Raw genomic sequence first — 26,278 nt, 5'->3', positions numbered from 1 at the left:
TCTCTCATATTTATTGATCAAATGGTTGTTAACAACAATAAAATTCTGTATAGGGGAGTCAATGCACAATCATTAATCCACCCCCAGCCTAATTCTCATCATTCTCCAATCTTCTGAGGCATAATGAACAAGTTCTTACATGGTGAACAAATTCTTACATAGTGAATAAGTTCTTACATGGTGAACAGTACAAGGGCAGTCATCACAGAAACTTTCGGTTTTGATCAAGCATTATGAACTATAAACAATCAGGTCAAATACGAATATTCGTTTGATTTTTACACTTGATTTATATGTGAATCCCACATTTCTCCCTTATTATTATTATTATTATCATTATTTTTAATAAAATGCTGAAGTGGTAGGTAGATGCAAGATAAAGGTAGAAAACATAGTTTAGTGTTGTAAGAGAGCAAATGTAGATGATCAGGTCTGTGCCTGTAGACTATGTGTTAATCCAAGCTAGACAAGGGCAATAATACATCCACGGATGCAGAAGATTTCTCTCAAAACAGTGGGGGTGAGGTTCTAAGCCTCACCTCTGTTGATCCCCAATTTCTCACCTGATGGCCCCCCTGCGACTGATCCTGTCTTAGGTTAACAAAAGATCTTTTAAAAAATATACAAGAAATACATTTACAGATGGTGGAAGTGTTATGGAAGCCTGTTTAATTGGGTTAATCTTATTTGCTGTGAGTTAATTCATGGTAGAATATCTGTTTTAGAACATCAGATTAATACACCATAAAGAAATTTAAGGGGGTGGCATTTCTAAGTGAGTTACCATAGTGGCAGATGCAGAGCTATGGCATGTACATCATTAGAATGTACTTCCAGAGGTGGAACTGAAAAAGAATAATTCTCATAAGAAGAGGTGAGAAATGTTGGGGGTGGATTTTTCTTTCTAAAACAGTGTTCATAGGTGATTAAAATGACAGCTTTTAAAAAATCTCCAAGGAACTAGATATATGACTAAATAGTAGAAAGGATCTGAATGTTCATGTTTGTGCAGAAATAGGCAACTCATTTTAGTTCTATGAAATGAGCCCTAACTACTGTTTAGAGTAAATCTTGTTCGATCAGCAGATACGGCTGTCCTTCAGTAGATCCTTGGAATTAGATTCATTTGCTCTGAGTCCATACTGAAACCTCTACTTCTCTTTGTGGGCCCATCCCTGTAGTCAGGTGTCTGAACAGCAGCATCATGTAGGAAAAACTGTCCTGCTGGAGGTGGGTCCCCAGGGCTATGTTCAGGTTGCTCCCAGGGGACTGTCACTTGGCCACCAGGAACGCCTCAGTGCACTAGGCCCTTGGCAGCCCCATGCTACGGCCCAGGACAAGCTCTCTTCCTACTCCTTGTATCCCATATCTTAAAACACCTGCATCCTTCGTCCCTCATTCACGTGGATGACTCGGGTATTCATAACGTTTTTCCTCAGCCAGGGGCAGTTCGTCCCCCAGAGGGCACTGGACCGTGTTTGCATGCATTTCGGGTCCTCCTTTCCTCTCCTCCCTCTCCTTCTCCTTTTTTGAGGACCAGCATAGATTGGCCGAACTTTTTATTTTGCCAAGGAAAGATCTTTAAAAGAGCCTATACCACTAACTCCACAAACCTATTATCATTTCATAAAAGAAAGGTTGTTTTAAAACACAAGAAGGACCTAATCCCAAAATAAAGATCAGCGTTCCATGGTGATTAGTTTTCTCACTCAGCCACGGATGGGTGAGAACTTCATCGTGGCCTCACCTGAGTCCATAGGCCAGAGCTTGGAAAACTTTATAGAGTACGTAGTGCATAATGCAACGCTTACTGTGCCCTGGGGCTTAGTGGGCAACTGGAAAGGGGTAATAAGTAGTATTTATAACTACTGCTTAGAGATTATGAAACGTGAAATCCCAGAGGCTTCCTTCTATTTCTAAAAATGTGGGTATCTTTGAACAAATGAATGGGTGACCTCTTGTGACACAACAGGGCTGTTCTTTTCTGTGGATTAAGTTTTCTCTGGTAGAGAGATTTCTATAAAGCTGGTGGAGCATATTTTCAGTAGATTTTACCAAGCATCATGCTCAGTTAAATGGCTTGTCTCTGCCTTACAGAGTAAGTTACAACAGGAAGGAGTAACTTTGCCATGCATTTCACTCTCACCAGGTATGATGCCTCACTAGCAAGCTGAGTTCTGTTCTGTTTTTTCCCTGTTGTATTGGATCATTTACCTAAACCCCTGATGACCGAATTGTTTAAAATGCAGTGGATGTTGTTCGTTTATCCATTCATGAAATGAGTATTGATTACATCTCCCAGGCTTGCCACTGGGGATACACAGTGAACAGTACCGATAAAGACCTTGCCTTTAAGGAGCTTTTATTCTAGTTGCCAGGATATCTTGCCAATGGTTTTTAGCCCCAGAGAAGTTCACTATGGATTCAGTGTGACCAAAGAAATGATAGTAGAACATTCTTGGGGTGAAAGGTTTATACCCAACTTTATTTCCACAGTGACAGGTCAATCACTAGAATCCCGTCCATTTAGAGTGAGTCTGCATGCAGCAAGCCAGTCTCTACCTCTGGGCCTCTCTACCCGCACAGCCGTCTCAGTCTCTGTCCTTGGTGCTGCCACCACTCCAGCCTCTGCTCTGCTCTGCTCTCCTGCCACCTTGCAGCCATGCCCCCATGCCACCATGTCACCCAGAGCACTGGGCAGAGCTCTTTATATAGAGTCAATAACGTCGCATTGCCCACACATGTGTAGTGAGCTAGCCAACCAGGGCCAGGTGAGAATCCTGGCCACAGGAACCTTCACTTTATCCACATAGGGTCACAGGTCGGAGGAGGTACAGAAGAGGTAAATAGACAATAAAACAAGTGAAAAGTATAGGCTAGTGTTATGAAGAAAAGGAATGCAGTGTAAGAGGTGGGGATGTGGCTTAAACACCATGACCAGGAAAGGCCTCCCTGATGGGTAACATGTAAGTAGTCTGGAAGAATTTTAGTATTAATGAGGTAAATAAATACCTTTTCTTTTTGTTTTACTTGTAAAGTTAATTCTGTGATTAAAAAACCTCTTCTATACTTGTCTATGGAGGAGGAGAAAATGAAAATATTGGAAAAGAGCAATTGGAGAACTTGCCATATGATTTGCAGCACTATTTTCATAAATTACAAAGCAAAAAGAACCAAAAACAACTGAGGTAAGTAGTTCTTTGGGACTTTATACCAAGAAATGAGCCAAATTTTCAAGACGTCTGTTACTGCTGTTCCGTGGCAGGCTGGTGCAGATCAGTCACCCAGGTGTTTTATGTTTTCCTTTAAAAACTTGAGGTTATTTATAACAGCTCCTTTCAAGTTTGTGTTTGCTCATTCCATCATCTCCGTCCTTTCAAGATCTGTCTACTGACTGGATTTTCTCATGGGTGGGGCACATTTGCTGCTTCCTCACACATCCAGTAGGTTTTACTGGATGCTGGACTTCATGATCTATTCCATTGTTGAGTGTCTGGATTTTGCTGCCTTTAAAATGAAGTTTGTTTTGGCAGGCAGTTAAGTTACTTGCTGATCAGCTCGATCCTTTCAAGGCTTGCTTTTACAAAGCTCATTAGGAGGTTTTTAGGAAGCCTTTACTCACTGGCTGTGTAGCTTACCAACAAATGTGTGGCCTTTTTGGTCCCTACTGCATACCCCACGTATCCACTCTGGCTGCTAGCACATGCATGTCTCCAAGCCTTGTGCGAGCTCTGGGAGTTGTTCAGCTCACAGCTGCCCTGGTTGTGCCTTGCTTTATAGAGTTTCACCCTAAATATGCACAGGTTAGTGTCCAGCAAAAGACTCAGAAGAATAATCCCTATGCTGATTTCTGGGGTTCTCTCTCCATGGTGCATCCCCTCTCCAGGACTTGCCTTCACAGAGGCCAGGCCCTCAAACTCCAGTCTTTGTCTCCTCAGTGTGTCTCACTTAGAATCTCCCTCCTTGCACCGTCATCCAGAAAGTGCCTCCAAGCCGGAAGTTGGGGCAATCACAGGCACAATTACTTGTTTCCTTTATCTCAGGGATCAAAGTCCTAGACTACCTGTCGTTGTGTATATACTGACAGTCCTATGTTAACAGTTGTTTCATATATTTTGTCCAGTTTTCTTATTGTTCACAGCAGGAGGACAAGTCTAGTACCAAGTACTCTGTCATTGCAGGGGGGCTGTTTCCTTAAGTTTTTTTCTTCTAATATTTTTCTGTAGTATATAAAGGCAGGGATCCTGTCCCCATTTTATAGGTTAGATGACACAGAGCTGCCAAGAGGGAATAAGAGTTTGAAGTCACGTACCGATGTTGGTAGGATGGCAGGAATCCCAGGTCACATCGCCCTGCCTCACTACACCAGATCCCCCTTACAGAGCTAAGCATACCAGTGGGTGTTACTTGTTAACACTGGCAGAGACAAAAAGCAGTGGAGAAAAAAGGAAAGAGTAAAAAAGGAAGGTGGTCAAAGAATGGGTTGGGAGAAAGCTTTACAGCTAGCTGGGTATCAGGCAAGGAATTTGGGGCTGCTACAGTAACCCGAAGATCTGCATCAGGATTCATCCACTCACCACCTGCAATCATACAGAAATTAGGCCACACCACTTTCTTCACCCTTACCGCTGTGCTGAGAGCCTTCAAAATATTCTCTCATTTAATCTTCAATCTCTAAAGCAGACACTATAATTCCTATTTTACACATCAGGAAACTGAGGCTCAGAAGGGTGAAGTCATGTGCCCAGAGATGCAGCTAATACTGCAGCAGTGCTGGGTCTGAGCCCGGAGCTGCGGACTCCAAAGCTTATGCTCTTCAGCTTTGTGGTTTACCATCAGAGGTTGCCTTTCCGACTCATTTTTGTTGACTTGCCTAATATCTTTCCCCCTTCCACCTCATTCCACCCCTTTGGGAGTACTATTTATTTTCTTCTGATTTTAAACCAATACATGCCAGTTGTAGGAAATACTGAAACAGGACATGAAAAGGAAAAAGTAATCTGTACTCTCACTGTCATTCATTATTCCTAATCCCAAACTTTGCTTATGAACTATAATGTTCACCTTTCAACTGCTTTGCCTTCAGCAGCTATAGTAAGTGCTCAGTGAAAGCTTATTGATTCAGGCACCGTAAGTACTATATAGAATGTTGAAAACACCATCTAAGTTGCTAAAAATGTCACATCTTTGTGTTTATGACTAAAGAACTAGTGGATTGAGTGGATACACAACAAAGACTTGATAGTTTTTCTAAGTGCTTCCAGAGTACACTACGTTAGCTTGCATGGCCCGAACGGCTCCTTGCACTGTCCTATACCCAGGGGCACTCAACAGATACCTTTGATTGACTGATAGGCCTTCAGAGATGGGAAGTTAATTCAGTGCATTTATTTGTCAAGTATTCAATGAGCGTATATTATGTGCCAGGCACTATGCTAGCTCTTGGGGATAAAGTGTGAGTGAGATGCCATCTCTGTTGTCTTGGAATTCACCCTCCAGTGACAGCAAGCCCAAGAAACCAGCCTCTGAAACATTCAAATTAGAAGGCATTCTCCCACAGTGATATTTTTACCTGGCAAGCCCAAATTTGTCATGGGTAGGTTTTAAAAAAGAACCATTGTGGAAGACCAGGTTAAGTTCATAAAACAAAGAAGGGAAAGTGTTGCTTCAAGCTGATACTAAATCATAGCTTAACCTGCTGCCATACTGTCTCATGGGGAGAAGTTTTATTTATGTCTCCTTTGGTCTCATCTTCTTTTCATCTCCAGGTTTGATGTATAAGCTTTAGCCTGGGCTTTCAATTTACAGTGTTATAGAGAAAAAGACCAGAGGTGACAAAGCCAGCCAGGTCGCACCTAGGAGCCCAGTGTATTGTCCTAGATCCAGAGTGTCTGAGAGCTATGTGGAGGATGTCAGCAGACTGCTCGGGAGAGCCTGCTGGGAAGGCAGCTCCTCTAAAGCCCCATATAATAATATCCCAGTCCTTCCTTAAAAATACACAGTTTATTTTAGTATTGCATGTTATGGCACCAATTTGCAGTCTTTTGGAAAATCTCTTACTATCTGAGTTTAATCAGCTGAGAAAATAAAAATTATAGATCCATCATTTATAAATCTTTTAAATGAGGGGCTTTAAAAAATTCTGTGGGAGTCTGTGACCAACATTTTTGTGTCCTCTAAAATACAGCTTAGTAAAACTTCGTTGAAACATATAGGGCATTGAGGGACAGGGAACTCAGTCATCTATTGGGAATAATAACAAATTATCCCAAAACTCTTTGGCTTAAAACAATAAACACTTACTACCTCACAGTTCCTGGGGGTCAGAGATCTGAAAGTAGTGTGGCTGATGGGTTCTGGCTCAGGGTCTTTCTTGAGGTTACAGCCACGCTGAAGCTTTGACTGAAGCTAAGGGATCTCCTTCCAAGAAGGGTCACTCACGTGACTTGGCTGAGTCTTCAGCCTTCCACATGGGCCTCGCTCCACAGGGCTGCTGAGTGTCTCCAAGACATGGCAGTTGACTTCTCCCTGATTGAGGTGAAGGGGGATGGGGCTCAAAACAGAAGACACAGGGCCTTTCATAACCTAATATCAAAGGCAACAGGCCACCACTTCCACTGTATTCTGTGGGTCACACACAGGAGCCCTGTGGTGGTGCGGAAGGAGACTACAAGGAGCGTGAACACTGGGCGAAGTGGGCCTGTGGGGGCCGTGTTGGAGGGTGACCACTGCACGGGTTATTCGTCAGGCAAAGTTTCATTTAAAAGTCCATCCTGTTGGCTCAGGGGAATTGCTGCTTACTGCTTCTGTTCATCTTGGGAGATATACACACCCATGGGGCTGTGTATGTGGGTGTGTCCCTAAGTCCCAGCAATGAGGCCACTTGTGTACTTCCTTATTATATTATAGGGCTGACACCTGAGAGGCAGGGATTAATCACCAGAAAGACTCTTGAGGGTGAACAGATTTCAACCTGAGCAAGACCAGAGATCCAGTACAAAGGAAAAGCCTCTCCTCGTTTGTCCGCTGAAGGGGGCACTGACCAGGCTTACATTGTGGGAAATCTGAGGAGGGAGCCTTTTTTCAGTGGAACATACTGGAACCACTTCAGAGCCATGATCTGGCTCCTTTTAGTCCTTGTTTTCCAGAAAGGGAAAGAAAAGGATCCCAGGCCTGGCTGCTGGTAGAGGCCTTCCTTTATTCTCCCTCATGTCAGGCCTGGGGTCTGCTCTTGGTCAAGTCCCCTTAAATTCCTCAACAGTAACAAAGTGGGTGGACTGTAAAGAGGTGATAAGCCCAGTCCTTGCTGCCGGTTCAGTCACGTTGCGACTGCTAGTTCACCAAGTATGGGTCCCTTGAAGAGTTACCTGGGCATTCAAAGGGAAAAGCTACTGCTTCCCAAATGGCACTTTATTCCAACTCAGAGCCCTCCAGGTAGCCAGTCCTATGGCGTCAAGTGGAGGGACCTGATGGTGCAAGTTTCTCCAATAACAAGTGGTCAGAGGGAGTTACCAGAGGGCCCCCCCAACACACACTGAGCAGTGTGCAAATGACTTGCTTGTTTACATTCAATGCTGTTTTTCAAAAGGCTTGTGGTTGTTATAGGCATAATAGGTCTTCATTATGAAGTATAGAAAACTTTAAAGAAGAAAGCTTAGAAAAAAGAAACTCTAGGAGGAAAAGGGTAGAAAAAAGTCAGAATGGCCTTCACATATATGTAGTGATATGTTTTCTTATACCTGGTAACATGAGTTAACTATGGTTGGTGGGTTCTTGGAGGTTTGCTCTATTTGTATGTTTCCTGCCTCTTTGAATACTTCTATATTTTTAAAAAGCAATGCTGAGAAAACATTCTCCTTTTTAAAACCTGGAGATAATCATGAATCATTGTTACCAGTTTTGTGATTTACTTGTGGCTTTTTATTTTTCACTAAATAGGGATCATATTCTATGTAAAAATTTGCATGCTGCTTTTTTTCCACTCTGTAGAATAGGTTCCTAGAAGTGGAATTGCTGTACCAAAGGGCATGCACATTTCCGAAATTGTCAGATAGCTGCAAAAGGCTGTACCAAAAACGTCTCAAAGTGTCTATTTTCCCACATCCTTGCTAACATGAATGAAAAACAAGAATTCATTGTTCTAATTTGCCTTTCTCTGGTCACTAATAAGGTTGACCATTGCCCTGTATACATTTATTAGACATATTTGTTAAGAAGTGAGTTTACCTGCCCTTATCATTGGCTCTTTTCTGCTGGGTTACTTGCTTTTCTAAAAAATTTTGCCCTCCATCCACATTCTCCCATTGTTAACATTTTACCACATTTGCTTTATCATTCTCTGTATATTATTATTTTCTCTTAGTCATTTGAGAATAAGTGTAGATATGATGCTTTATGCATAAATACTTTAGTGCCATGTGCATTTTCTAAAAACAGGGATGCTCTCTTATGTAAGTGCAGTACAAGTATCAAAATCAGGAAAATCATCAATACAGCACTGTTATCTACTCCAATTCACAGACCTGATTCAATTTTTGCCAATTATCTCAATTTTCTTTAAACATTGTACTGTGAGCATTTCCTTATTTTATTTAATTAAAAAAATCAATCAATTTTAATGGCTGAAAGACATTCCGTTATGTAGATATGCCATAATTGATTAACTGTTTTTGCTGACTATGATTTTTACTGTTACGAATAATGCTACTGTGGGCATAAACATTCCACGTGTTTTGTGTTGTATCCTGCTGACACACACACCAGAGGTGGCAACTCTGAGAAGAGGTATGTTTATGGTGTTGGAAGGCACCTGGCTCACTGTCCTAATCCCCTTAAATAATATCTAGACAGACCTCCTCCTCCTCCTTCCTCTACTTTCTCCTTCTACTGGGAAACTCATTCTTCGTGAGCCATCTTCTTTCAGCTGGTTGGGTGTGGTGCCCGGCTCTGTTGGGCTTCATGCTCTATCTTGCCCATCCTGCCTTATATCTTCCAGACATTCCTCCAGTTGTCATCCACTGGTGGCGCCCTGGTGCCTTCCAGCATTGATACGAACACACTTAGATATTCTGACCCTGGTTGCAGATCCTTTCTTTAGAATAGACTCCTAAAGATAAATTACAGGGTCAGAGCATTTGACTCCCCTGGCCCTCTCATAACATGACACCTGTTTATCCTCCACCCAGCAGGCTGGTAGGAGAAAGGGGATCCTCCTGTCCCCACATCCTGGTAGCATCCACTCATTCCAAGGTTTGGTGCCCACTATGTGTCCTCACTGAGCATAGAGCATGGGCACAAAGTGTCATCTCATTGTTTGAATTTGCATTTCTTCACCAATGAAATGTGCTGTTTTAAAATTTGTGATGAAATACACATAACATAAAATGTACTGTATTAGCCTTTAAGTGTATAGTTCAGTGGCATAAAGTACATTTACATCAGCATGTTACCAGCACCACCATGCATCTCCAGAATTTGTAACTCTACACCCACTAAACACTAACTCCCCACCCCCTCTTCCCTCAGCCCCTTGCAACCACATTCTGCCTTCTACCTCTGGATGAAATGCAGTGTTTTTTTTTTGTATGGGTCATTCACATTTCTTTACCTATGAATCCTTTGTAAATATCCTTAACCTATTTTTCCTGTTGGGACATTAGTAGTTTTCTCATTGAATAGGAAGACTTCACTAGGAAAACTGACAGTGAACAGATCAAGGATTTTTACTTTCTTATGTGGTAAAAGATTTAGGGTCTTTCTCTGCCTGGTCTCGATTCCTGAGACATTTGCCTTCTTTTATCCCCTCCTGGCTAAGTCAAGTTCTCCCAACTGTTTCCTCTCCTTAGAAATGGGCTCAACAATTTTTTACAGTCTTACTGAGGACTAAATGGCAAATATAATTGTATATATTGAAAGTATACAATGTGATAATTTGATTGGCATATAGGTAGTAAAATGATTACAAGATAAAAATAATTAACTCATCTATCATCTCACATAATTAACGTGTGTGTGTGTGTGTGTGTGTGTGTGTTAAGAATGCTTCAGATCAAATGCCTTGGGCTTATGGTGCTTACACAATTATAAAACCCAAACAATAAATAACAAAACTAATAAATTAACAGCATTTTTAAATGTTATGCACTATATTGTTTTGCTGAAACTAACTTGCAGCTCAAACCATGAATATGACCCTGCAATTGGAATAAAAAAAGAAATACATTTTTAAGAAGAGAGAAGGAGAAAAGAACAACTGGGCCAGGTAGCCCTGGTGGGCTTTGGCACCCAGCCCTGGTCCAGCCTGAGGCTGGTTGTCATCAGCATCTACAGGAAGCTGGGTCATTTCTTCCTCTTCTAAGGATCACATTATGAGCCCATAAGCTTGCCTCTGGCTTCTTGTTTTACTGAGAAAATTCAAGCAACAGAAAAAGAACTTTCTCACCGCCCTACCACCTGCCCCTGAGTACACAGGCACCCATCTGCTGGAGTGGGGGAATTGTCGGTGCTCTGTCCTATCGGAGGCCAGTCCCCCAACAGCAGGCAGTCTCTCTCTCTCTCTCTCTCTCCTAGCCAGGGACATTGCACCTCCACTTATCTCCTCTCTCCTGCATCATTGATTTGTCCCTCTTGACTGGCTCATTCTTAGCAACATGAATGCTCCTGTAATATCTCCCATCTTAAAAATAAGAAATCCTCCCTTGACCCAAAGCACTCTTTGGCTACTGCCCATCATCCTGTTCCTTTTTACAGCAATGGGTGATGTGAAACATGTGTCTAATCTGTCCATGCTCGCATTCTCCATTCTCCCCTTTGCAATTTCTCTCCAACCCGTTCCAGCTGGGCTTCTGCCTCTCCTCTAGTGCTCCTGTCCACTCCCCCCACCTCCATGCTCTCCACCGCTGCTGTTGCTATGGACTTGGTTCTGTGGCCACATTTGGCCACAAAGGGGGTGGGGGTTGGAAGAGGGGGGTCGGGGCGGGGGAGGAGTGAGGCGAGGCTGGCAAATGCAACCTAGCTGTGTGCTCAGGGAAGGGGAGATCAGATTAGCGGGGACAGGTAGTGCAACATGAAGGAAAAAGGGGGAACTGTTTGAAAGCTACTATTTCTTGCAGTAGGATGGAGCAGAGTGTGAATATCCCCTCTCCTCCATGTCAACTATAACTGAAGAAGTTCAAGAACCATAGCTGGTTCTAAATCACAGAGGCCCTACCCACCCGGGCAGGGCGCCTTTTGTTTACTTGGAGCCTGGAGAAGCAGCCCCGAAAGTGGGCTTCCTGAAGGCAGCCCCTTCCAACCTTAACTTAAGGAGATGAAGGTTGCTTTTTTGTTTTTTCATGTGAAGAACTGAATTCTTTATTTGTATATCCATAAATCTTGATGTTCTCTATTCCTATCCAGGAAGGCAGTTCTGTACTATATCATTGTTCTGTATTTTTATAAACAACAACTTGAATTCTAATTGCATGAAAGGGCTACACACATAAAATTTTTAATTAAGCAGAATACACAGGTATTTTGCTTTACAACTTGCACCTAAGTACCAATACAGCTGGTTCACTGGATGTCATGAGGATTGTTTTTTTTAAGGAAAAACATACTCGGGGAACAATTTTATGATTAAATCTCTGATTTTCTACACTGTGGATTAAAGTTTGTGTCTTCCCGATTTTATTTGAAGATCCTACAATTTAGATCGCCTTTTCCAAATCCGAATGTTCAGATAGTATTTTTTCAAATCTCAAGTTGTGGATCAATTCCCGCGGCCCATATACGTACCTTGACCTTCATGGCCATCGTTGACCTTAGCTTCCTTTTCAAAACCGCTGGGTGATTTAGGAGTAGTAAGTCCCCCTGGTGGGGTCGTTAAGGACGATCCTAACACAGCCGCAAAAATTTCAGTCGGTGAAGCATGAGATGAAAAGGTTCACGACACTCACAGGTGCCAGAGGACGGAGGCGTGGCAGGCCCAGAGCGGCCCGTGGGAGGAGCACGCAGAGAGCCGACTCACTGAAGCAGGGGAGGGGCCGGGAGAGAGCGCCCAGGCGGGGGCCAGGGGGACATACACAAGCGAGAGGCTGGGGGGATTTTACCAGTGTATTTGAGTGCCACTCGGTCACAGTGAGGGGAGGGCAAGAAAAGGAACTGTAATAGGGGCCAACCTTCTCACACCCGTGCCTGGGAGCTGGTGCTCTCAGCCTGTGTGTGGGGACTTTGAGGTATCAGGAAAATAGGAAGTTTTAAAAATTGACAATACACTTGGCTAAATACGTGTCCCTTCCGAAGTACTTCACTGAATCTCTCCTGTTTACCCAGAATAGAGGGTGTACTCCTTAAAAGGAATCTTCTCCTATCGTATGCTTCTCTGACTGTAATTTTTGTGGCTGTGTTGAATCATCTTGAAGGACCCCACCAGGGGACTTGCTACTCCTAAGTCACCCAGCGGTTCTGAAAAGGAAACTAAGGCCAGTGCTGACCCATGAAGGTCAAGGTATGTATATTGGCTGCAGAAAGATAAATAAAAACCTAGAAGGATAAATAGTCACAATTGTGTCAGCTTTTCTTGGCTCCTGTGAGAAATGAATGTAAGGAACATCACTAATAAACAAATGTCATCTGCCGGCTGCCCCCTCTTGCACGGAAAACCCGAGGTTCACATAGTCACAGCAACCTCCCTCTGATGTCAAGTGAACTGCAGAAATGGACCATTACAACCCATCTTTACTGGGCACAGGCCCCGGCACGAGGACATTTAGGAAGAGCAGAACAAGTCAGAGGCCAGTCAGTGCGGTCACTAGCTATTCTCCAGCTCCCACGACGTCGCTGCCGGCTCCCAGCCGATGTCCCAAAGCGCTCGGTATCGGTATCGGGTTCCTCATTACAGCCTCGGCTGCACTTGGCATGCCCGGCAGCCCACAGTGCAGATGAAAAATACACGAACCTGACCAGGGAGCATTTTCCCTTCCTCTCTTTCTCCTGAAGGAAAGGAAAGTGATTGCTGTGGAAGTTATTTCTGATATTAAAAGGCACATGTTGGCGCGGCTCTGCTGGCCCAAAGAAGACAGCGGGAGGTGTCGTTTAACCTGTGGTGGTGAGGGGCCGTGGAAAATAAGTAACAGGATGTGCCGTGCTGCTGCTAATGTCTGCAGCACACCTCGTTTTCCGGAGCACCATTGCTTTCACGGTCTTACCTGCTCCAAGAGACCTTAAAGGAACATTACCGATGAACATTTCCCTTCCGGTATAAGCTTTCATTCCAAGAACCTGTGTTTCTGCCTCTATGTGGGAAGCACAGTTTGCATCTTCCAGATCATTAGGGGTTGTGGTGTGTGATCCCTCGGAGAGAACCTTTGTGGTTGGGTGTGAACTTGGCAGGAGCTTATTTTCCTGTGCTGTTCAGGTTTTGCCTTTGTTCTCTTTCGTTAGTCTGTGATTAAGGTGTTTACTGTTTTTAGATGGCTACAAAATATAATTAAACTCTTTATTGTCAAAAGTCCTACAGGAAAAGATTATCTAGTTTTATCAGCTCTCTAACCATAATCCTCCTTTTTCTGCATGGAAATAACTATTTATATGATGTGTTTTTTAATAACGTAAGGTTCCTTAGGACATAATTACAGTTCTATAGCAGAACCACTGTCATTTATTTGGATGTGGTCATTTTTTTAAAACGATTTCTGCCATTCTGATGCCTGTACCAGGTTCTGCATTGTCATTCAGGCAGAGTTTGGATGGGCAGCAAGATTTTCTTCAAAAAGCTCTACTCCAGCAATCTAGATGGCTTTCCTCAGAGTTGTCACCAGTGCCTTGCCCCCTCCGAGATCTTGAATTGTGAAGTTCCTGCTCTGCCCCAGCCAGAGTGGTCAGTCTAGCACAGCGGCTGAAAGCATGACTCTGGTGCTAGACTCCTCTGGGTTTGAGTCTGACCCTCTCCCGCCTACTAGCTTGGGACCTTGAACAAGTCACTCAGCCTCTCTGTGCCTCAGTTTCCCCATCTATTAAATGGGATGCCTCACAGGAAGCTGTAGGAGTTAAATGTGTTCTGTAAAAGCCTGCAGAATAGTGCCTGGCACACGGTCAGTGTCACATTAGTGCTGTGGTCTGTGGCTAGTCGGTCATTCCTCCTCTGCCATCCCCCAACTCGTCACCATCATCACTACCTTCTGTCTCCCACAGGCATCTCTGACTGTGCATTGCCTCTCACACCTTTATCTCCCCCTCCTCTCCCCTGCTTCCCCACCCTCTGCCACCTCCAGTTTCCTTGTGTAGGGCTATGTCCATTCAGGTCCTGTGGGGGGGGACAGATAACCAGGTAATTTGAGGAAAGCTTAATAAGGAGGTTAAAGGTGTGGGTAGGAGTCAGGAAACCACCTGGGGAAGCCAGCGCCTGCGCCTGGAAACCGGAGAGAGCATGCTCTCAGTGTAGAGAGGGCTGCCTGACCTGAGCTGGAGCCACTCGGAGGGATGCGGAGGAAGGTGGAGGGAGGAGGGAGGCAGGCAGGCAGCGCAAGGCCATGGCCAGGAAGGGAGCCAGGCAAGTAAGTAATCCGACCTCACCTTTCTCCCTCCTTGCATCTCCTGCCAGAGCTCCCCATGGTTCTCAAGTCCAAGGATGCCATTGATACAGTCCGTGTGGGCAGCTTCCCGGGGCGGAGCAGTGGGGAGCCAGGTGGAGTGTCTGTGTAGTGCTGCATGGTACCCCTGGTCTGCAATCCCCCATTCAGCCTGGAGTCCTGGGCCTTACAGTCTGGCCCACACCCATCCCTCCACCCAGAGGCCCCCATTTGCCTCCATACCCACAGCTCTGGCCTCTTCCCCAGCCACTCAACCAGTCCGCAGGCCACTCATCAAGCACACCATGACCTTTGCACCTCTTTCCAACTTTTCATGCCCCTTCCCTTTCCTGGGAGTGTTCTTCCCCCCTCCTAAGCCTAGAGAAATGATACATATAGGATCCAGCCCAAATACCCTGTTCCCTGCAGTCTTCCCTGCCCCCAGCTAGGCTCCCTTATGGTTAAGTCTGCATGTACTTCAAGATGCTTCATTTGGTGTTGGGGGCCGGAGGGTTATTTGTGAGACTGGTTCCTCTATAGACTAGATCATCCACTCTTTGAGGAGATACCATACAATACTCTTCCTTCCTTTGTGGGGCCTCCAAGTGGTTAAAATAAAAATGAAAGTTCCAAAAAATTAATTGTATGGAAATGATAGGTGGAAAGATGCAACAAATATCACTTACCTGGCCAAAGATGGTGTTAGTTATGAATAATAGACTCAACACATTTAACACTGGTGGCTCTATCACATGTTCTACACAACCAAGTTACTCTTTAACCCCCTCCCCACCCCCACATCCAGATTTAGTTACTGTCATATTCTCCAGGGGCACCTTATATGTCACCTATTAGAATTTATCTGTGTAGTTAATTATTCCTTGTTTTACCTCCTCTTCTAGAGCTTTAGCTCCATGAGAACAGGAACCGTATCTGTGCTGTACACCAAAGAATCTCCAGACCTTAGAACAGTGTACATAGTAGATGTACAATGGTATATAATAGCTTCACAATAGTACACAATGGCTTCACAAATATTTGTTGAATGAATAAACATATTGGTCACAGTGCTCCGTGACATGTCATAACCTCTGGATGCCAGTAGAGTGGGGATTCTAGCCGTGGAAGAGCCCACGGAGTTCCTTTCCATACCCGTCAAATCATTCCTTACTGCTTGAGAAGATCATTTCTCTATGAGCCTACTCTCCCATCCTTACAGCAGCCACCCTTTCCACTTGTATGGGAGCAGGTCTTTTTTTTTTTAATAGTATCACTGATATACAATCTTATGAAGGTTTCACATGAACAACATTGTGGTTTCAACATTCACACACATTATCAAGGCCTCACCACCATCCACCCCCATTGCAGTCACTGTCTATCAGTGAAGTAAGATGCTATCAAATCATTACTTGTCTTGGAAGCAGGTCTTATACTAAGAACAAATTCCCTTTTCCTTCAATCTCCATAGGGAATTCAATATTAAGGGAACTGTTTCTCTAAAGTTATTCTATTTCTCATTTCTCTTCCCTAATTGTGTTTATTTGAGCGTTTTTAATCTGATGGTGCCAAGCAAAATATATTTGATTGTTACTTGGACTGAAACCTCTTCACTAATTTTGAAGATGTGTAATAGGCATTATCAGGACTTATAACTGAAAATCGGCATCATTTTATATTATTCATGATTGTGATAGCCTCACCAGATCTTATTATGAATGAATGACTTCAGGGAGTTCTTTTTAAAGGTCACAAATGATGTTTAATATCCTCAAAAAGATTACTTTTTGGAAACAGGAAGTAGTGGCACAGCCTGGAAGCCTTAATTTATTTAAGCCCTTCTATCGCTCAATAATCTCTTGATCTGCTGTTTTTCTGAAGTTTAATATTCTGAAAAAAAAAAATGTTCTAGGAAGGAAATTAAACTTGGTGTTTGAGATAAGAAAGCTCTTATGAAGCTTAAATCCTGGATATACTAGAAAAATATCCTGATTTTTAAAAAGTAAAAAAGCAATTAGTTTAGAGGAACTATAAATAGGATTGTCTAAAGTGAAAACCTGGAAAAATTGGACAGATGGATTTCATAAACTTGGGGAATATTAATTCTGGGGCTGTGTGGCAACAGGGTTTTACTGATGCATCTGTTGCAGACTAATTCTTGTTTTCAGTGCAGTAACCGAAGTTTAAGTTTGGGGGTTTTGCAATAGAAACAATTAATTATAATTGTATTACAAGCTGTGTTTTACTAGACAGCTTGTCCTTTATAATATAATTTACCTTTAACTGCAGTGTAATTTATTCTGCCCTTCTGGTTAACAGCCTCTTCTTTACAAAGAAAATAAGCTTTAACAATATCCATGGTGGTAATATTTTTACAGTAGTTGAAAATAGAATGGTTTGGGGGCTCTCAATCTTGGATGAAAGAAGATCAGGTTTGGACTGGGTCTGGTAGGGTACACTATCGTTAGAACTAGGAACTGGCAAAAGCAGAGATGGGCCCTTAATTCCCAGATAAACTTTACACCTATTTGTAGTTTCTCCAGAAACTACGTTCCAGCAGAACATTTGTATACCCTGAGGCCCAGTGGTTCCACTCTTATTATGAATGAACACGCACCTAACAGAAATACATCCTCATGTTCATGGAAGGACATGCCCTCAAACAGTCCTAGCAACTCCAGTTATAACAGCCATAACTAGAAGCTTCCCAAATGCCTAGCACCAGTAAAATGGATAAATAAATGGTTGCGTATTCATACAATGGCATATGATACGTCATCAGAAATAAGCGGACTGCTGCTCTGCATAACAACATGGATGAGTCTCACAGCACAAGGTTGAGTGAAAGAAGCCAGATACTGAAGAACACCTGAGGTGTAATACCTTTTGTATACAGTATAAAGAAGGCAAAGCAATCTAGGTGTCAGAAGCCAAAATGACAGTAACCTTTGGGAGGGCAGTAACTGGAAGAGGGTGCAAGAAGGGCTCGTGGTCCTGGTGCTGTTCTGCTTCTTGATCTGGATGACAGCTGTAATCAGAACTTGCAGAGAACAGAGGTCAGAGTTCCCAGAAAGGAAGCCAGAAAGAAGAACCAGGAAGCCAGAGCTGGCCGCTAACAGAAATGGGGATTTGGATAAACTCCCATGGTTCAGGTATATTCAGTTTGTGAAAATAGAGCTGTTATTTAGGCACTTTCATGTACATATATTATAATTTAATAAAAAGTTAAAAATACATTAGTTTGAAAATAGGACATGACTGTAATTTTCGAGCCAGCTTATTAGAAATGCAGAAGGTTACAGTGACACTTTGACAAATGGTTAAGGGCACACAAGAACTGCATTGTCTTTAAGCAGAATCATATTACAGAGTCTCCCCAAAGAAGCCATTGAGACACTCCATCCTAGCTGCGATCTTTCTGTGGAGAACCATGGGAGTTAATAATGCTCTAGGAATTATATTTCTTTTGATTCTTTCTTTACTGCCAAGTTTGGCAAGGCCAACAGCCCTACTTTTTCATTTCTCTGCTCAGGGTCAGGCATTTGGTGGACATTTAGTAAATGACTGACAGCTGACCATTGCCCTTGAAGACACAGGAGGAGGAACTGGGGCCCTGTGTGAGACAGAGCAAGCATTTGCTTTGAAGTGGCAATATTTGTGTTGCTCTGTGACTCTGGGGAAAGGAAATACCAGGGCAAAATATCTCTAAAACCAAAATCAGTCAAAGGGTGAAATAAAGCTTAAAACCCATTTATTGCTTACAAACTGCAGTCCTGGGTCATTTCTCTTTCCTGCTCTGGCAGAAGCAAACCAGTCCTCCCCCTAACCTCTCAGGTTCAGATAAGCCCTTAGTCACCCAGGTAATTACCTAATGATATGGAGATGAACTATGCTTATCCAGCACTGAGGAACGCCTATTGAAATGCAGATGCACTAAAGCCAGGCGAGATATTCTGGAAATATTACAGTTTTACCCACATGCTTCCTGTGTATTGTCTCAACTTGATTTCTCTGATCCCTTTGATATCTCTCTCCTTTTAAATTTTTTTGTGTTTATTGTTTGAGGATTGAGAGATATGAAAAGACACAAAGAAGTATGAGATAAACACCTATACTCCTTGCATTCAGAGACTCTTTTACTATTTTGCTGTTTTCTTTTGCCTTTCCTATAATGCCACTGCTTTCATGCTCCCTGCCCTCCTCTCTTCATTCACCCCCTGCCCCTCACCTTTTTTTCCAATTCCTTAAGAGTAATGGAAGTGAGTCTAGGAGAGAAACACTCCACATATTAAAAAGATTCGTGAGTAGCGTGGAAACTGCCTGTGTTCCTGCCTTGGTTCCTTTACTCTCCACGTTTGGAGATGTAACTTCGGCGAATGAGGAACTGGGCTTTCATGTCTGGCTATCGGATAGTGTAACATGATCCATCACTCAGACTTCTCTTATCCACTGCTTACATTTTTTAGGTTGGCTTGGCTGGGGTATACATTGTATTCCAAATCACTAAAAGGGACTTAGAGTTCTTCTGGAATAGAACCATTCCTTTTACCAATACTATTGTATCCTCAGTCTCACCCTAAAAGCAAGATGAAATCTTTCTATTTCTTTAGACTTTAACATCTTTTATACCTTAAAATCCCATTAACCCTAATTCTGTGCCTGAGAATCTTAACAGAAGATTTGCCTCTCCAGGTAGAGATTTCTGGGCAGTTGTCCCAGGCCACACTGTTCTGTATGTTTCTGGAACCATCCGACATCACCTTCTGTGGGTAAAATTGTAATATTTCCAGAATATCTCACCTGGCTTTAGTACATCTGCATATCAGTAGGCGTTCAGAGGTGGAAAGAAGTATGACTTTAGTCATTTGCATATCCTCAGGGGTGGAGAGATGTTCATCTCCATATCAGTGGGTGATTACCTGGGCAACAGAGGGCTTATCTGTACCTGAGAGGTGAGGAGTAGTGCTGCTTTTGCTTCTGCTGGAGCAGGAAAGAGAGAGGCCCTGGGCTGCAGTTTGTAAACAACAAATGGGTTTTAAACTTTATTTCTCCGTTTAACTGATTTCGGTTTTTAGAGGTATTTTGCCCTGGGATTTCCTCTCCATGGACTTACATCTGGCACAGTTGGCAGGATTCCTCTGAACCCAAAATCTGTCAAAATGGGTGCAACCTTTGGGAGGGCCACCCCTAGAAATGACGGGGAGAAGTGGTGCTCACACCAAGGGATGTGTATTTACACTTGTGTGGTCATGGAGGCACCACTACCACTGCTGGCCACACCGACCCTGGCCCATGACCCAGGCCTAAGGCTACTGCTTCTGCCACTGCTGCTGCTCCTGCTGCTGGCCACAGCCTGGTCACAACTATGGAAAAGAGCAGAGGTCTGGGTCACCTTGACAGAGAAGCAGCTGGCTGCTGTGAACCACACCTTGCTGGCTACAGAGCCCATCGCCAGAACAGCTCCAACCAAGGTATTTTACCACCTATCCCATTGCGGGGTGGGTGTGAGACTGGACCCAAAGGGCATGGAGTGGTGTGGCCCAGACACCTGCTGTATATCACGTGACTGGCCACTTGCCTTTGGCATCCCCAGGGAATGATGAAGCAGATACATTGGCCCCGATGCACTGGCTAGAAAGAAAGCCTGCCTCTGATGTGGCCCAATGGCTACATCAGCATTTGTTGCATGCAGGGCAAAAGACAATGTGGGCCTGTTGGTGGGGCTTGCCATTGAGCTTTGAAGAAGTCAGCCAAGCCCGGAAGGAGTGCCCTGCATGTTGTGCAGATCAGCAAACCACCAAGAGGGGCCTAGAGTGTCTCTTTGCAGTCTATGGCTGGTTGCCCGTAATTGAGAGCAATCAAGGCACCCAGTTTATTGGACATGCGTTGCAAGGATGTGTGCAGCAATTAGGAATAAAATGGACATGGCCTGGACATTTCGACACATGGACTGGCGATGGCTGGCTCTTCTGGCACCTTGGGGAAAAGGCCTGGAAGCTGGCCTCTTGTGTATTCCTGGAATAACAGCAAAGTGGCCCCCCACGATCATGGTTATTTGCTTCTACAGTCCTTGTGTCCTAGATGCACCACTTGGCTGCAGCTGCCACGTGATGGCTGGAATGGACGAGCTTTAGACTTAATCTGCATGGGACTTTGAACTTAGCTAAATCCTCTGGCTTGAGAATTATCATGATTGTATTGCTGTTGTCAAGAAAAAAATGCTTTAAGAGAGGCTTGACTTCGTCTAATGTTTGGTAAAAGTTTTGTGAGTGACCTAGCATAATTGTTAGGAATGAGTAAACAAGTATAGAAACATATTTATTGTTTAGTGAGAGATTGTGTTGTACAGTACATTTACTTAATTTGCATAGGCTGGATCCTCTGGCTTGATGATTATCATAATTTTATTGCTGTTGCTGCTGTATGTCATTAGTTTGGTCGGAAGATGGGGAATGAGTAAGTTGTAAGGTGAGATTTCTGGAGGGGTGGTCTGTGTGTAAAATTGTAATTTTTCCAGAATATCTCACCTGGCTTTAGTACGTCTGCATATCAGTAGGCATTCCGAGGTGGAAGGAAGTATGGCTTTAGTGCATTTGCATATCCTCAGGGGTGGAGAGAAGTTCATCTCCATATCAGTGGGTAACAGAGGGCTTATCTGTACCTGAGAGGTGAGGAGTAGTGCTGCTTTTGCTTTTGCTGGAGCAGGAAAGAGAGAAGGCCCCGGACTGCAGTTTGTAAGCAATAAATGGGTTTTAAACTTTATTTCTCCCTTTGACTGATTTTGGTTTTTAGAGGTATTCTGCCCTGGGATTTCCTCTCCCCAGACTTACACCTTCCCTGCCCCAGTGTTATGTGGCTGACATGCCTGTTTCCCTTGTCATGACAGGAGCTCCCCATCTGTCATGCTCCAGGCTGCAAGTGCCATACAGTGTTTGCCCTCTGGCTTTCTCCTCCTAAAATAGCCTCCTATGGGTCTCTTTGTGACTTGTGACTTTCAGGAGTTTTTTTCTCCAGGCTCCTCTGAGCTGTGTCCCTACTTTCTCTTGGGTTCCTGAAATATTTATTTGATGTTAATTTAAATGAGATTATTCATTGGTTAGAAGAAGAAGCGCCCCTGTAACATTGAGAGACTGTTTCCCTTGCCCTTTAAAATCCCTTAATGGGGGCATTGTTTTGTTTGCTCAGCTCAGCTCTGACTGGGGGCTACATGACATTTGCAGTATCTCTAGGCCTCTGCTTAACTGTGTTGCTATAAATGATAATCCATTCTGAACAGAGTCCATCGAAAGTGAGTCACCTGCTATGGGGTACGTGGGGAGGGGGCAGCAGGGGAAGGTGAGTGACAGAGACAGAATAGTTACAGAAAAACTAGTTATCCACATAGTTATAGAAAAGAGAAAAGGGGTATATGTAGTTTGGATTTGCATCTTTATCATTTCCTTTTTGTCTAACCCTATGCTCAGTTAGCTGAAGTGGCCTTATAATTCTCTCTCCTGGAATCCCATTCATCTAAGACACACCTGCTGTCCTTGGCATTGAAGGGACAAAACTTCACATGTGTTTACATTTGATTCCCTTCAACTTTGTGACCCAAGGCTGAGTTTATAGACGTGATGTTTGTGTTATCATTTTCAGGAAGGCAGTGCTCAGTTTTGGGGAAAGCAAATGGGGAACTCCCATTCAGGTCTAGCCTTCTCATGGAGGCTGGGAACAGTGCTGTCTACCAGGAAGAAGGTTAATGGTAAAGCCCTTCTGCCTCAGAGTGAGTGGTTCTCGTAACGTGTGAGTCCTTTTCTTCAAATATAGCTTTCCAAAGTAAAAAAAAATTTTTTTTTGATAGAGACATTAACACTGTGTAACGTTTATGGAGAGGAAGAACTAGGTAGGGAAGGGATGGTTTCTGTTACAATCCAGGGGAAAAAAAATGACAAACCCTTCTAGCTAAGTTATTATTTAACCAATTCTTGAGTAAAACAGCTTTCTTTGTTAAAAATTGAAAGCCATTTATAATCCTTATGAAAAAAATCTGCCGCATATGGATGGATGAGAAGCGTAATAAAAATGGGAAAAAACAGCTAGCATTCATGGCGCACTCAGTAGCGCTTGCCTGGATTGCATCATTCCAGCCTCCTCCAGCTCTGTGGGTGAGATGCTCTTGTGCCACAGTCTACAGCAAAAAGACCTGGAAATGTTTTTAACCCCGCCATCTTGAACTCCATGGAAAATCGAGTCCCCATTTTTGTGGGGCACCTGGTACCATCTCTCAGGACACAGATGGTATTCTGCAGACAGTTTGGAAAAGGAGAGCAGTTCGGTAGTCTCATCGGCTAGGGCCTGAGCCGGGACCAGACACAGATGCCTCCCTCTAGCTTCCCAGATTCTTCCCTCTAGTTGTGTTGTGATGATTCGAAATTGTCCTTCTGCATTAAAAGCTAGAGCAGTACATTAATTCATATTGCCTCATTCACTAAAACCAGTTACTGTGGTTTGTGTGTAGCAGTTTCTCTCCTAGACTCAGTTCCATTGAAACCAGCACTGTCCCAGGCATTGGCATCTCACTACACAGGCAGGACAGACTGCCTGTCTTTAGGATGGAAGAGTTGCTGAATATTGTCCACTGAACACTGTGGGAGCTGGGCTGGGACCAGCCAGCTCTGCCTGGGGAACTGGGAAGCTTCATGGAGGAGGGGTGCAGGCATGGGTCCCCAAGGAGCAGTGGGTTCTCCTGGTGGAGAAAGCTGGTGAGGGGAGAGTCAGGACATGTTTGGCAGCATGCAAGTGGCAGGGCTCTTAGCAGGGTGGCTGGTGGAGGAGCGCAGATGGTGTTTAGAGTCAGCTCTGACTCACTCTTGGAAATTACAGAAATTCAAGGAGAAGGATTTGGAAACCCTCCAGCAAGTTATGTGACCTTCTAGTCTCTCAATAACCATTTGGTATCTAGCTCCTAAGTGGAAGTTCTCTGCAATATCGTGGTGTATGGGAAAAGTTGCAGAATAATTTCAAGTAAAATAAATAGCCTTGTGCTTCATCCTGTGAATCACTGGATTTACTGTCACTGTCTTAAAGAGCATTTTATTAGAGAGTTGCCCCACTCCAACAAAGGCCCCAGGCCTTGTCCCATCTCCAGAAATGACTGGAGAAAGGTTGAATAAGACTTCCAAAGCAGGGCCAGAAGATATTCAGCTTCTGAATGTGATCATGCTTGAGATGGAAACTATATTTTCTGTCTAATGATTTTCTTGTTGCCATGGCAACTGGATGGTTTTTTGGTTTTTTTTTTAAGCTTTTGATTTTTCTCAACAACATGAGCTTCCTTTGATTTACCTCAGACATGTGTACAGATTTATATCTTATTCAGAGAGTCCCTAGTGTAAGTGTTTATGAGGTATAGATTTTTTATTTTCACAATCTTCACAAAGTCAAACAGGGATAAATAATTTCACAGAACTGTTAGCCTGCCTGATTAAGCAGACACGTAATGGTGCATTTTTTTTTGACTGATGTCAAACACTGTACAAATTATTCAGATTCATTTTTACAAAATATCATTAAATATTTTAATATTAGGCTTTTTAATGTCTCTGACAAGGTCTATGTGAAATTGTTTCCGTAAATTATAAATGTACATTGTTCCTCCTGTCTCATCGTTGCTCACTCTGCTCTAGCCGCAGTGGCCTTGTGGATGATCCTCACCCTTGCTAAAGCCCTTCCCATCTCAGGCACTTTGCATTTGCCATCTGGACCCTGTCTGCCTCAGGTATTCGCACTGCCTCCTCCCTCATTGTATTTAGAGCTCCAATTAAATGCTACCTCCTCAAAGAGGATTTTCTGAACCTTCCTGTCTAAAACAGCATCCTCAACCATGACTCTCTGGCCAGTTCAGAGACGAGAGGGTCCATTGTTGGAAAACCTGAATGAATAACAATCACCCTATTATGAAGTCCAGCAGTCTGTAAGTCCTACACATGGCAAGAACTTCCAATTCGCTTTTTAATGCCTCACCCTCAGATTATGAACTCACAGCCAAATATCACCAGGTATTTGCAAAAATCCTCCATCACAAAATATAAAGACTAATAAGAAATAGAGAACTTGAAGAAATAGATAATGTTAGAGCAAAAGAAGTTAGCAGAAAGCAAAACAGAAAATGTAGCAGAGGAAATCATCATGAAAACAATACAAGAAATTTAGGAGACCAACAGAGAGGGGAGACCACAGTCAACAGCCATGGAGCAGGCCTGGAGAGCAACCAAACTGACTGCTACAGGAGGTTCAAGGGCTCTCAGAGGTTAGCAACCTGGAGAATGAAGAGGCTATTTGTCAGTTTGACACGTGGAAAATTATACTGAGAGGCTCTTGGAGGATGTGGGTAGAGTTAGAGATATTGCCAAAGCATAGCAAGCAAATGCAAAAAAGAAATAACTATTAACCACAGAAGCAATAATATTGTGCAATAAAGGAAACCTTCTTTGTACATTTAGCAGAAATCAACTTTATATAGTTACATAAACACTGAATAATGATTTAATAAAAAAACTACATAACTGTATTTAGATGCTGGGGGAAGACCTCTGAGGCCATGTGCCCATATGAGCATATGTGCCTGAGACCTAAGGATACCAACATAAATGTCTAAAGCTGATACATTTTCATATATGCTCACATAAAAATATAAGATTAAAAAAACTAGAAGGAACAGCAAGTTGAAATGCAGACTCAGGAATAGGAAGGGGGCTGGAGAAGCAGGGAACTATTGTTCATTGTAAGACTTTAAGCCTCATCTGACTTTTAAAGCTATGAGCATATATTACTTTGAAAACAAAAATTAGTTAGGAACTAAAATATAAGTTTGACATAGCCTTTCTTCTGTGCACATGTCACTGATATAGTTTGATCAGTTTGATGTACATTTGATTAATATGAAATTTAGTCCAGCATGTGGCTGATGTCCTTGGCTGGCAGGCTTATTGGTTTAACCAAATCCATTTTCACTTGCACACGGAGTAATTAACTTAGACTCATTATGCTGGAAGTCACGCTGAAAACATTTATTATTTCCTTCTACACCATGGAGATAGATAGATTGGACTAGGCTCATGGTTATTGGGGCTGTATGCTTATTAAGAATGGAATAAGTATACATGATACTAAATTGATCTTTTTAATTACTTTAGATTTAATGATGTCCTTTTGCCATGTACTTAATCTTCAGCAAATATTTACCTGTTCCAAACTGGCAGATTTGCAATTTATAACTTGTCATGTCAAATGAAGCACTTTCTTTTTTCCCTGCCCCCAGAAGGATCTCTGTTCAAATTACAGGCTTTTAAAAATAGCTGACACTTTCTCCTTTGTGGGGAACTTTCAACATTTCTATCCTAGGATTTGAAACTGGTCCTTGTCACTTCTCTTAGCCTTGGTCTGTACTTACTGATATACTTATTGTGGATACAGTTTAATGTTTTTATTCTTCTATCTGGGTCATTCTTACAGGTGCAGGGGGTGAATGGTTGGATGGATGGACAGATGGAGATAGGTAGGTAGGTGGATAAACACATCTGTGGTATTGATAGATAGTTAAGACAGGCAGACTAAGAGACCAAACTGTACTAAGGATGTGTGGACATACAGTTTCAGATAACAGAGGATACACACCAAGCTTTGGCTTCACGATTTCCAGTCCCTAAGAGCCGAATAATGGTCAGCTTTCCAAGGAGAGTCTAAATAAC

General features: G+C 43.1%; 1 protein-coding gene across 11 annotated transcripts in view; it reads left to right on the top strand.

Moving 5' to 3' along the window:
* Positions 1-26,278, top strand: part of SHLD1 (shieldin complex subunit 1) — a 95,413-nt gene that overhangs the window by 34,414 nt on the left and 34,721 nt on the right. The window contains exon 3 of one of the 11 annotated variants that reach the window (XM_036885125.2): positions 13,698-14,004. The exons of the other annotated variants lie outside the window; for them this stretch is intronic. Within the exon in view, the coding sequence (XP_036741020.2) occupies positions 13,698-13,831 (134 nt within the window). The 3' untranslated portion in view covers positions 13,832-14,004. Of the gene's footprint in view, positions 1-13,697; positions 14,005-26,278 lie in introns of those variants that run through there. 11 annotated transcript variants of the gene reach the window in all.

Source organism: Manis pentadactyla, chromosome 5 (assembly GCF_030020395.1).
Source record: "Manis pentadactyla isolate mManPen7 chromosome 5, mManPen7.hap1, whole genome shotgun sequence".
Lineage (NCBI taxonomy): Eukaryota > Metazoa > Chordata > Mammalia > Pholidota > Manidae > Manis > Manis pentadactyla.
Note: the sequence above shows the minus strand (reverse complement) of the source record. Positions and strands in the feature narration are given on the sequence as shown.